At 41.9% G+C, this 12,809-nt stretch overlaps 1 protein-coding gene and 2 long non-coding RNA genes across 4 annotated transcripts in view; 2 read left to right on the top strand and 1 right to left on the bottom strand.

Annotated features, from left to right (window-relative positions):
- The first annotated feature begins 530 nt into the window (after positions 1-530).
- On the top strand, positions 531-7,398 carry LOC125644444 (uncharacterized). Its single transcript, XR_007359008.2, has 3 exons — positions 531-802; positions 3,894-3,950; positions 7,323-7,398. It is a non-coding gene; the product is annotated as an uncharacterized LOC125644444 (long non-coding RNA).
- Positions 6,120-12,809, bottom strand: part of C1H21orf91 (chromosome 1 C21orf91 homolog) — a 23,887-nt gene continuing 17,197 nt past the window's right edge. For both annotated transcript variants that reach the window (XM_048868410.2, XM_048868418.2), the window contains exons 3-5: positions 9,959-10,492; positions 7,565-7,627; positions 6,120-7,078 (exon numbers count right to left, since the gene is read on the bottom strand). In XM_048868410.2, coding sequence (XP_048724367.2) covers positions 6,918-7,078; positions 7,565-7,627; positions 9,959-10,492 — 758 coding nt within the window. In that variant the 3' untranslated portion in view covers positions 6,120-6,917. The remainder of the gene's footprint in view (positions 7,079-7,564; positions 7,628-9,958; positions 10,493-12,809) is intronic.
- The window catches only part of LOC125644451 (uncharacterized), a 3,182-nt gene continuing 1,616 nt past the window's right edge, over positions 11,244-12,809 (top strand). Inside the window, exons 1-2 of the long non-coding RNA XR_007359017.2 lie at positions 11,244-11,345; positions 11,981-12,167. This is a non-coding gene — a long non-coding RNA (uncharacterized LOC125644451). The remainder of the gene's footprint in view (positions 11,346-11,980; positions 12,168-12,809) is intronic.

The raw sequence follows: 12,809 nt of genomic DNA, 5'->3' as shown, positions 1-12,809 counted from the left end.
GGCTGGGGATTTGGGGTGCTGGCTGCCCTGGGGCTGCGAGGGGGAGAGAGAACTCTCCACAGCCCTCTGTCGCCGCAGCAGATCAGGGCCATGTCGCCTCTCCCGCGGCCATGGCAGGTCCACGCTGGGGCCAGCGGGGTGGGGCGTCTCTCCCTGCTGCAGCCCTGAGCCCCTGTGCAGGGCTTAATAGGCAGCCGCGCAACTTAGAGGAAACATAGATTCTGAACCCTGAGCAAGTGGTCAGTGTTATATCCTTGGGAGCAACAGTTTGAGGAAGAAATCACTGGAGAGACAGAGCGCTGTAAACCTTTAAAGCAGCCATTTATTGCCCCACACTGAACTAACCAAAAACCAGCCAAAACTGCCTGGGCTATCCCCATATAATCTAACTCAGTTGCCATAGCAACACAAGATTCTATTACCACGACAACCAAATACACAACAGTGGGCTATAAGAATGAAACTCTCCCCCATGCTAATCTGTCACAACCTGAGCACCTCCTGGCAGAGCATCCTGGACTGTGCTCTTCCTTGCTTGTTCACGATACGTTGTCGTGGTATTGTCAGTAAATATGTGAACACCTAAGCCCCTGATCTAGACCTGAATGGCTCCAAGCACCTGCACGCTGATACGCAGGGAGGACTCCTGCTCCAGCCACAGACCTTGGTCTTTCAGCAGTCTCAGATGTGCTCCCCAGCCCATCATTAAAGCATCACAGTACAGCGTGGACATGCCCAAAGAAGAAAATGCCCATTGATGTGTTCCTGTCCCACTTTGTTGCCAACGAATGGCCACTTGAAGGTTAGTGCCAGTCAGTTTTGATGACAGCTGGCTCGAGCTGTCAGCTTGTGCTCTGTCTTTGAGAAACACATTGTAGTTATAAATGGAAATTATGTTCAGAACTCTTAATATGCATGTCATACATAGATACATTACACAAGAATATTAATGATCAGTGTGGTGGTAGTTTTTGAAGGATACCTCACAAGGCATACATTGCACAAGCATTATTACAATAATGTGTAGAGTATGAATACAGCAGTGCTTTCATATGAATCTAATTGTTTTTGGTAATGGGGAAAACAGGATTACAAAACATGAGATTAAGACAGACCAGACCTGGATATAAGCATACAAGCTATACGACCCACTAGATAGGCCAGAGGTGGGCAAACTGCGGCCCGTGGGCCACATCTGGCCCACGGGACCATCCTGCCTGGCCCTTGAGCTCCTGGCCGTGGAGGCTAGCCCCCGGCCCCTCCCCTGCTGCCCCCCATCCCTCACAGCCTCAGCTCGCCGGGCTGCCAGCACGCTAGCCCTCCGCTCCTGCCGGGCAGAATGGCGACGTGGCTGGCTCTGGCCGGGTGGCGGGGCTGTGAACTCCTGCTGCTCTGAGCAGCATGGTAAGTTGCGGGGGGAGGGAGATTGGATAAGGGGCAGGGGATCCCAGGGGGCAGTCAGGGGACAGGGAGTTGGATAGGCATGGGAGTCCGGGGGGGGGGGGGGGCTGTCGGGGGTGTGGATAGGGGTCAGGGGAGCAAGGGGACAGCTAGTTGGGGAGGTTGGATGTGGGGCGGTTAGGGGTGGGGGTCCCAGCAGGGGTGGTCAGGGGACAAGGAGCGGGGAGGGGGGTTGGATGGGTCGGGGAGTTCTGAGGGGGGCAGTCAGGGGGCAGGAAGTGGGGGGGGGGCAGGGGCCAGACTGTTTGGGGAGGGACAGCCTTCCCTACCCAGCCCTCCATACAGTTTCATAACCCTGATGTGGCCCTCGGGCCAAAAAGTTTGCCCATCCCTGCAAAAGGCTCATAGCTTCTTTCTGGTTCTTGCTGGATTCAGCAGTGTGGTGATGAATTACGAGAAGGTAAAATCAATGAAACTGTCATCTGCTTACTGTGTGTGGTGCACCTACCACACTGGGCTCCATGACTGACATCTCTGGGTTGCTGCAGTACTAAACAAAGCAATGAGTTTAATCTGCCTGGAAGACCTGGTATCTTCTGGCCACACACTATTAGTCCCTCTTTCAGCTCTCCCTTTGATTTTTAAACGTTAAGTATGTGTACGTTTGAATAATGATAGTCTCAGCTTTTTAAATGTTGAGTTTGTAAGACTTTACTAAGACAAATGCTTTATTGGTGCACCATGGAGTGAATAGACACATATACGTATACAGCCCTCAAGCAATGAACAGAAACCCGAGTTTTTAAAAATATAATTAAATAAAAATTACTTCTAGTCTTCATGAAACTGCTGTTTGGTTCTTACAGTGATCTAATTTTGATGACCTTCTGAGACACTTTACAAGCACAATTTTTATATGTTTAAGAATTTCCCTTTGGGGAGAAACAATATGATCTCATCTCAATTTTATGTGGTGGGAGCCTTGCAGGCAACTACAGGTGCAGTTGCATTGAACTATGACAAGTACCAGTCCAGAAGCATCACATACCTGACCAAAATATGAGTGTGTGTCCTTTGTGCTTCTCCCCCACCTCCCAACAGCCAACATGGATCAGTGGGGGCAGCTTTGATTTTTGTAAAGTCTTTGGGGATGACCAGTAGAGTCTAAAGATAATTTTTTTTAGAGAGTGAGACATAATTGTCGGTTGAAGTTCACTTCTTTAACCTCTCATATTGCTCTATTCCACTATAGGGTGTGTTTGTGTGAAACCTATTGCCATTCTTTGTTTGGCTCATGACATCAGTATTATCTCTGGGTGGGTTCATTAGAAACTCATAGAGCATAGCTGTCCACCTAGAGGAAATAAACAGTATCACACTCTACTATAAAAGGAAAGGAGTACTTGTGGCACCTTAGAGACTAACCAATTTATTTGAGCATAAGCTTTCGTGAGCTACAGCTCACTTCATCGGAAGAAAAGTACTCCTTTTCTTTTTGCTAATACACTCTAACACGGCTGCTACTCTGAAACACTCTACTATAAAGTTTGAGAAGTCCTGGTACTTCAGAAAGTGCAAGTACTTCCAGGCTGAATTCTGAGCAGGTGATGGATTTGAATATTTGCAGTGTAGTTGGATAGTAGTAAAGGGTGTGGGTTTTTTGTCCTCAGTTGTTAATTAGCTATATAGTATACTGCATTCCATTTAGTTTTACTACATTAACAAGCTCATCTAAAGCAACTCTACTGAAGACTATTTCAGCAGCTAGGCCCAAATGATCAAAGTATATTAAGGCACCTAACTCCCATTGAAATCAATGGGTGTTCAGTGCCTAAATACCTTTGAGGCTCTAGGACCTAGCAATTACGCTACCAGAAGTTCCTCTGAGTGGTATGATACTGCAGTTGGATTGATTTAATAAAGCTGTCCTGATTTAGGTATATAACAGGGATTGGCAATGTTTGGCACGCATCCCACCAGGGTAAGCCCCCTGATGGCCCAGGCCAGTTTGTTTACCTGCTGCGTCTGCAGGTTTGGCCGTTCTGGGTCAATGGGGGCTGCAGGAAGCGGCGTGGGCCAAGGGATGTGCTGGCCACCTCTTCCCACAGCCCCCATTGGCCTGCAGCAGCAAATCGTAGCCAGCAGGAGCCCCCCCCCCCCCCAGGGGGCTTATGCTGGTGGGCTGCGTGCCAAATGTTGCTGATCCCGAGCATATAACAACCTGCAGCAAGAATCTTTGCATCGCCATTTATCAGTGACATGAGCCTTTAACTTATACTAATGATGGGTTGCCAAGATTCATGGCCAAACAGCCTCATCAAGGAATTCATTAAAGGCTGTCAGGTGGGCTGTGTGTTTTGTGCGTGAGGGGGGATCTGTTTTGTATAATTCGGAATAAGAAATATGGAATTATTAATGTCCTCCTCTGTTGTATGTATTTTTAAGCATTATTACATAGTAAGTGTGTTTTACCTAGGGATTTTTACTTTCAGCTTCTATAGGAGGAAGTTGCCTACCTTTACCCCTGGACTCCAATCATCTTGTTTAAGGTAAAATACAGATTGAGATCTCCTTTCTACCAGGATTTTGTCAAGAGTGGATTCTTTAGCATAGCCTTAGTCTAAATTTGTTTTTTAGGGAGAGTTTGGTAGATATTTTCTATAGTACTGTGGTTGATGAGGCTGCAGGACCCTTAGTTTTGTGAAAGGTCTCCAGTTCACTGGTGAAATCCACAAAGATGGTATTGGTCAGGAGTGAGATGTTAAGTTCCCATGCCTCCGTAGGACCCCAGCAGGGAGAGGTTCAGCTTGTACATTCATCTGTTTTTTCAGATGACTGCCCCAGGCCACCAGACTAGTTTTCTTTCATGCTCTGCATATTTAGAGTGAAAATATTTCTGTAGCTTAACACCACTCATCTGAGAAGTGGGAGACAGATGGGAGAATTGGGTCTCCCACATTTCTGGACACTAACTCTTGGGCTAAAGGTTAGGGGGGAGGCCTCTTTCTTCCCACTCCCAGATATTTTGGATAGAATTAAAGTTGTTTTGCCACTCTTCTTGCAGGAAAGGGTTCAGGGCTGTGAAACCCAAGCAGAGCAAGGCACTTAAGTCTTAGGACATACCCCTCTTAACACTGCCTGCTATTGGCTATTGTAGATCGCATTCTCAGGCACCTCTGTCTCCCCATGTGTTGTATAGGGAACCTGTGCACCCATGAGTTTGTGAATACAAATTAGGTGTTTCAACACTTTGCTCTTTAGGAATACGGGTATGCAAGGGCAAGGTGTGATTGCAGCTTGAACTTACATTGCTGAGCTAGCTTGGGTCCCAGCAGTGAAGTTGCTTTAGTGCAGGCTTGCCCTTTCATCCCTTACACAGGGTTCCAGGTTGGCTTGTTCAGCTCACACAGCCACAGCTTCACTGATCTGGGATCCAAGATAGCTGAGGGCAAGCTTTTCGTCTAGCTATGTCAACTCAACCTGTATGGACATTTTAAATATAGGCTAGAGTATAGAGTACTGTGTGTAGGATGAGGCAGGCTGCAACTGGTTAGCAGCATAAGACTAACCACTTACAGCATCAGCAAGGGTACTAAGTATGAGAGAGGAATGAAGAGTGCTGCTGGAGTTGAATTTTGGGTAGGTGTGGGTATTAGCAACCCACAAACTGGGCTATATATTAAACTATATATTAGATTATAAAGCTGCTTGGCTTCTCAAGCAGACAATTTTTCTCTCTCTCAAGTACACAAGTAGAACATCTCAGAAGGAGCAATAGCCTACTTTCATAGTGGCTATTAACTGCTCTCAAATCTTCTCCATCTGGCTGGTGAAATATTTCAGACTGGTCAGGCTTCATAAAAATGCTAACAGCAAAGCTACTGCTTTGATTTTGATGAAGGCCTAGGATAAACTGTTGAATTTACTCTGCTCTAAAAGGGTAAATATTTCAAAATGTAATCCAGTTAAGTAACCAGAGATCTTTATCAATACACTACCAAAAAATCCCCTTGCTGAACATCTAATTCATGTTTATAGTTATCTTGATATTACATTAAGAAGGTTTAAAGGTGGTCTTGCCTATAAAGAATCCATATTCTCTGGTAGTTTTAGATACTCAGGGATTAGCTAATGCACCACTGTACTTCTAGGGCTCATTTTGCATGCAAGCCATTTGATATTACAGCTTTCTCCCTTCAATCACAAAATACCGCAGTGACAAACAATTCGTAAGTTCCTAATGTTGGTGCTCAGATTTTGCAGTTGTTCCTTTCTAACAGGTGAAGGCCTCTGAACTACATGTGACAGTCACATTAGTATTCAAACCCTAGAAAACAATATTGCCTTGGCGTTTGTTCTGACATATTTTCTGCCACTAGATTACTTCTGAATATGAAAACCCCAGCACCATGCCATCTTAATTGTGTGCACACATCAGTTTAATTTATTTCAGCTCTGGGAAAAGCCTTTACTAGTAACTTGTTTTTTGCAGTAGCAACAGAATGAGCAAAACAAAACACTAACTGTTTACCTAAATTTTACATATTAGATCCCTTCTTCTGAGAAATGTAAAGAGCAGAGACTGTGCCTTTTTAATATTGGTAAGCACAGTATTATTCGTGCTCCCAGCACTAGTTCCTCTCAAGATACAGAATTGTACTACAACCAAGTCTCTTCAATTCATATTCTATTTAAAACACTAGTATTGAGACAGTTAATGAGGTATTACAGGTTTATTTAGTTTCTTTGAAGCCATATACCTTTATTAAGCATTGAAAAATATTTCACACATACAAAACCAACTCCATACACTAAAACCAAAATATGGAATTTCAAAAAAAAAGAGGTGCTGTGCTTAAGTTTATTCTACCAGAAGATACAATCCATGCCTGATGAAATCACCTTCTTGAATTATAAAGTTGCTAAAAAGAGATGCACCATCACAATTTATTTAATGGGAAATAAATTTGTCTTTAGAAAACTTTTTTTTAAAACATCTGAATCATGAAATATAACCATACACAAGGCATAAATGTTACACAGAATCATTCAAACATTTTATAAAGAGATTTGAAAAAGTACCTAAAATAGTAACTTTTGTTCAGTATAAAATTTCAATAATAAAATATTGCTCATAATAAATAAGGAATTTCATGAATACTGCTCTCCTTGTAAAGCTCTCTTGGTTGGATGCTGTTTGATCAGGCATCAGGTCGTTCGTTGTTGTTGAACAAATATTTCTGTATCACTAAGACATGACACCTGCTTCAGGGGACACTGCCAATTGTGCGTGAAAAAACTACTTCCAGAGTGAACGAAAACACCCCCCCAGTAGATTTTAACATCTAAACACTTGCATTTGTTAGAATCCAAAAGCTGTTGCATACAACTTGTTTTATTTAAGTTTGAAGAAATTTTTCCCCCCCATCATTTCCCCAAAAGCTCCTAGAAGTCGGTGCAGCTTTATTTAATGGAACTGTTATGGAAAGTTAATACTAGTAAGGACCTCATGCCATTTATATGGGGACATTTGATTTCATTCCTGCTCTTCCCACCTGTAGACATGGCAATTTGGAACAGTTCTTAAGCAGTTGCTCAATAGCAATGTGGCGGACATTGAGTTCTGAGGCCAAAGAATCCTTTTCTTGCACTTGCCGAGTCAGCTCCTCAAAAACATCTGTAAGAAGGTGGACAGTCAGGTTTAAAAGCCATTGCCTGAAGATGTGTTAAAATTGGTTTTGGAATATGCAGTGTGATATATACAGGTGCACAATAGAGAGCATGAGTACTGGGAGAACATTCAAACATTTTTAGCTGCAATACTCCTTGGTATACAACGCCCCAGTATATTTTAACATCTAAACACTTGCATTTGTTAAATAATCCCATTTAATTTATTTGTAATTTTATTTAAAATACAGTTTAAACTCTTGCACAAATACCTTACCAGCAAATGAAGAAGCACATCTTTGAGGAGTTGTAACTGTTTATCAAGAGGTAAGTGCATTAGAAAATGTAGAAGTGTTTTTCCTGTCTCTGCTCTGGAATTCAAGCTTGTGTAGATTTCAAAATGATCATTTAAGCAAACCTAGAGTTTCATTTCAAATGACATTTTCTGCATTATAAAAAAAAAATCAATAAGTATTTAAAAATGATTTCTCACCCTGGATTTGCTTGAGGAGTTTTTCATTCAGTTGCTCTACCTCTTCAGGAGTCATCATATTCACTGCAACATGAACAAAACCCATCACCACCCCCACCAAAACAGGGGATAACAAAAAAGCACCTAAGATTTTTTATTTCTACCCTTGAATGTTAATAGCTGTATTAATGTGGATTTGTCAGTGTTTGAGATTTTTCTAGTATGATAATTGTGCTATAAGACAAATGTGTATTTCATACAAAAACACTTAGTTCAATGTTAAAAGTCAAACATTCAATGTTATGAAGTGTCAGAATTAAAGCTGCAAGAATAGATATGCAGTCTTTAACTACATGATCACATTATGTTTTTCTAAGTGTGGGGAGGGTTAATTTTCATACTTTTAGGCACCTCCACAATTAGATGGTGAGCACGAATAGGAAGTGCTATGAAGTTTGTGATCCTGCAAAAACTGCCTCTGGCCATGACTCCTTCAAGGTAGAAAGCATCTGTCAAGAGCCATGCTGGACTATGATGTACACAAATAGCCCGATGGCAACATTTTTCAAACCTTCGGGAACTCAGAACAAAGTCAAGTATTTCTTTCTCTTGCCCAAATCCCACAAGCACCAAAGACAAACCCTGTACCACCTTAGAGCCCTTTGAAGTGCCAGAAAACTGTCAGTTTCCTATTTTCTACTCAGCTTGCTTTTCAACTGTCCATTCCATGATCGTTTTTTCCATGTCTTTTTTCCCTATGCAGCTTGCCTGCCCTCAGAAGGGTTTTAAAAAGTTCTCAGGGGTGCCAAACTCTGCTTCAACTGAAGTCAATGGAAGGAGAGTGAGGCCAAAGCCTAGTATGTGTCTGGAAAAAAAAAAAAACTCATGAGAAAGCCTCTTATGCTGTCACAAGTGCAGGGCAGGCTGGGTATGGTCTGCTGCTGCTCAGATTTCCCAGGCAGCAGAGTGAAAGTGACGAACCTTGTCATTAGTACAGATGCCCACAGGATGCTGCATAGAGGCAGCAGAAACTTGAAGATCTTAGTAAGTTTTTACTGTGCTGCAGCTTAGCATAGCCATGAGCAGGTGCACCAGAGTCGCTTACTGCAGACTTACCACCACACTGCACCCATTTACACCTAAGTTCTTGTTCAGAAGATTAAAAACATTTCTAGCACTTGTTTGAAGTAAAGTCAAAGTTAAAATCAACCTGGGATTTTTTTCTTGCCCCATTTTTAGTTGCTATCTTCTGCACAGCGCCCTGCCCACGGGGCCAAGTGAGGAGGCATCAATATAGAGGGGACAAAGAGCAGGGCACATGGGGTTGCTGGGGCATGTGTGGGGCACTCAGACTGGAATTTAGAAGGGCTAGTGAGGGAAGGGGGGGGCACAGAGGTAGTGGGGTGACATTGAGCCAGAAGCTGAATGGGGGTGGGCAGGAACAAATGGGGCCAGGGTCAGAGGTGCCTGACTGAATGGAAGAGGCTAGGGGGTCAAATAGGTCTGCATGGCATGGCAGAGGCTCCCTAAATCCCTGCTTCCCCAGCCCCACCCCACCAAAAAATGAACCTGTTCCATGCTTCTTCCATCCATACCCAACCCCCCCCACTCCCCTTCTTCAGGTTCACACTCTGGCTCCTTCATAGCAATTACTTCCCTCTCTTTCAGCTCCTCTGTTACCCCTGACTCCCCTAAGTCTTTGCACTGCAAGAAATATGTTTTTGTATTGTAGTTTAAATGAATTAACAACTTTGAGTAATATGCTGGGAGTTAACTTCACTGTCCTAGTCAATATGCCTTTCAATAAGACAGGTTCCAAAGTCCAAGGGTGTTTGAAAGCTTTAGTGCATAAGGGCTACTGTATATCCCTATAATCGTTACCAGTATATAATTAAGTACTTTAGGATACTTTGAGAGTGTGACTAATCTCAACTATTTTACTTTGCACATTATTTTGGTTCTATGCAAAGTTTTCTCTAGTTTCCTCGAATTCATTCTACTATTCAGGGCAATTTGGTCTCTGAATTACATATCTCAGGAACAATAATGAGAAAAAGTCAGTCAGTAAACTGCTAATAACCTCCACTGACACGACTGTGCGTCATTGCCATGTCTGAATTATGAAGGATAAGCAAAGAACTCTCCTCACAAGAGCTTAGGAGACACATGCTATGTGATGGTTGGGTTAAGACTAGCAGGGATATAAAGTGAACACCTCACACTGATTCACTTGGTTGTGTAGACGCCTGAAAGCTAGTTTTTTTTATAGATGTAAAATAAACTGTTTCAGCACGTTAGACACTTATAGCTAGTATGTGGGTGAACTTAACTGTTAAAGAGACTACAGATCGTTTTACAGAATATAGACCATAGTGAGAAGTAGAAGTGTACCCACCTAATTCCCCCTCTACTTACATTCGTCCCTGCTGTAACAGGGCTGTTGTCTTTGGGCATTGGCATCTGAATCACTTTTAGCTTTTTCTGTCTTCGGTGCTTGACTGCAACTAGGCCACAAAACACTCTTGCAACAGAATGTAGCTCCTGTTTCTTGCAACATATCAAGTCTGAAATCAGTAGATTCTTTTTGTTCCAAAATACTTTGAGAACAGTTTGAGATACCCCCAGAACTTCCATCTATCCATTTTGCAGAGTACCTGGGTACTTGGGAGTCAAATTGTGGAATCAGTTTTCTGTCTGTCTGATGTCTGAAGTTAAAAAGCTGGTGTTGAGAAATTTTTGTGCTCTCAGAATCAGAATCCAAATCTTTGTTTTGTGCATACTGTATAATCCTGTTAATTTTTTTGCTCAAGATACTTTTTACTTCTGCATAGGTACTTTTGGAGAGTTTTGATCGTGGGCAGTCCTGATTTGCTATTAAATGGAATTTTTCAAAGCAGTCTCTGTGCCCCCTTAATGATCTTGTGTGTAGAAGATTGGATTTTGGTACCCCTGTAAAGACAGAAATGACATTGATTATGTAAATTGTGTGTTATTCCGTAATACCTTTAATACTTAGAAAGCAAATGCTTATGTTTTCAAGTTGAATTTGTGGTTCTATATATTGTTTCCGGGACTCTCATACAAAATGTGTTGGCAGTTTTCCATTTAAGTGGATCTGAAGACAACTAAGGCTTCAATGAGCACAAAAAGGCCACAAGCATATGCTGCATCAACACTTAAGTATCAGAGTATTAGACTTACTGTTTTTGTTTTGGAAAGATAAGGTGGGTGAGGTAATATCTGTTATTGGACGAACTTCTGTTGGTGAAAGAGACAAGCTTTTGAGCTACACAAAACTCTTCTTTAAATAGTTTTTACCCTAAGGCTTGAGAAATCTTATTACCTGTTCATCTCTAATGAGTGGAAAGGCGGAGTGCTATACATCAACTTCTGCAGAATCCAAGTTTTTACTCAAAACTAAGTTTCTAGCCCTTACAGTTGCAAAGATAACTTTCCAAAGATGAAGCTTGTGCACAACACTGTATTGGCTTCACCCTGAGTCCCTCTATTGCCAGTTAGACATTCCCAAGCTGCAGCAGAATTAAATTAACAAGACTCAGGTTAGTTTTATTTCTAATTTTGAATTCTGTGCACAGCAGTGAAACTTAAGAGTGTTAGTTTCATACTGTTGGGAAAGCATGTAGTGCTGAAACAGTTTATGGGGAGAGAGGAACCAAAAAAAACCAGAAAGCGAGGGAGAAAGAAGAACAATGGAGATCCTTCTCCTCTTTTTCTCTTTTCAGCAGCCAGAAGGGTCTGGTGGAGGAGAAACAAAATTTCTCACCTTCTGGGAGCTACATAGGTAAGGAGACCCTACTAGCCAGATTCAGGAAAGACTGACCTTCCAAATAAGGTCCAAGGACATATTCCTACCCAGCAGCTACAGGTTGGACTTCTCACCAACATACTGCCTCAACTCTTCACTGACATCTTTCCACCCTCCATGTTTCATATCTACCATTGGCTAGTATGTGGGAGACGGGTTTTTTTCTCAAGCTCTGGTTATCAACTCTATAGTTTTCAAAGATAACCTGCAAAAGACTTTCAAAGCAAATTCCAGTGATAAATACATACACATTTCTAGTGTAAACCAGGGAAAGGCAAATCATTTTTCTTTTCATAGCTTCCTAATATAACTTAAATATAGCAAATCTGCTTAACTCAAGAGGCAACAAGCCTTTGTTGCAAGCCATTAGATCTTTAAGCCATCAGGGAATAGAAAGGTCTGTAAGTCAAAATTACAGCGAATACATTGCTTAAAAGCCTTCAGACTTTTGAGATTGATTTTTTCAATACCATTCCCCTCCCTCGCCTTTCTTTTCAGCATGAAATGCTGCTGATGTTATTTTATGCTTATGAAAACTTCAAGTCTCTCATATCTTTAAGTGAAATATTATACAAGTTACTGTATTTTAAGTCTCTCTCTTTGTCCAACAGTGCTACACAGAAAAGAAGCTACTAATGATTTGGATAGGGAGCAGAATGCACAATGAAGTCTGTTCCTTTTGTTGGCTTGAAAAAAAAAAAACAGTCCATGCAGCAGTAACTAAGGATCCCCTGAAGGTCTTGTGCAAGAAAATGGGGAGGGAAGACAGAGAAAATATTTTATCATTAAGTTCAGAATGTAAGTTTCAGTACACAATGTCTCCACGTTTTTGCCTAGTACCCATACACTGTAACGGTTATATGGAATGTTCAGTTTAAAGAGTTACGCCAATACTTACAATATACTTCTTTGTTTCCTCCCATAAAAAACAAGGAAATCATTAGTTGATAGAGGATGAATTTCTCGCCCCCATCCCCACAAAGTTAGTTTCTTAACTATGGTTGTTCAGGGAGTGTGGAGGATGGATGAAAGGAATTTTAAACCCACACCTCCAAACTGTTGTCCCAATTCTATTTAGATAATACTTTAAAAACAAAATAACGTCATATGGTCTACACAAGGCTTGAAAAGTCTACCAGACACGAACCAGAGGATTTTTGACCAAGGACATCAATCCTGCAAAGTAGTTAGTGTGACTCCATCTCACACAAGAGATTCCATATTAAAAAGGCAGCAGACTCCATCAATTTGCTCACAGATGGCCACAGACTAGGTTGCATAAATGGATTTGGACACTGTCCAGAAAAAGCTATTCCTTAAAACTGCTCAAATATCTAAGTGACAGACTTATGTCCATGACATCCAGAAATCCTCACAAGAGGGCTACCATGAGAACAGTCAAACATCTACTGCAAATAGGGACAGAGTCCTTCACTCAGA

The sequence above is a fragment of the Caretta caretta genome, chromosome 1 (assembly GCF_965140235.1).
Source record: "Caretta caretta isolate rCarCar2 chromosome 1, rCarCar1.hap1, whole genome shotgun sequence".
NCBI classification, from domain to species: Eukaryota; Metazoa; Chordata; order Testudines; family Cheloniidae; genus Caretta; species Caretta caretta.
This window is presented reverse-complemented; position numbering and strand designations above follow the sequence as displayed.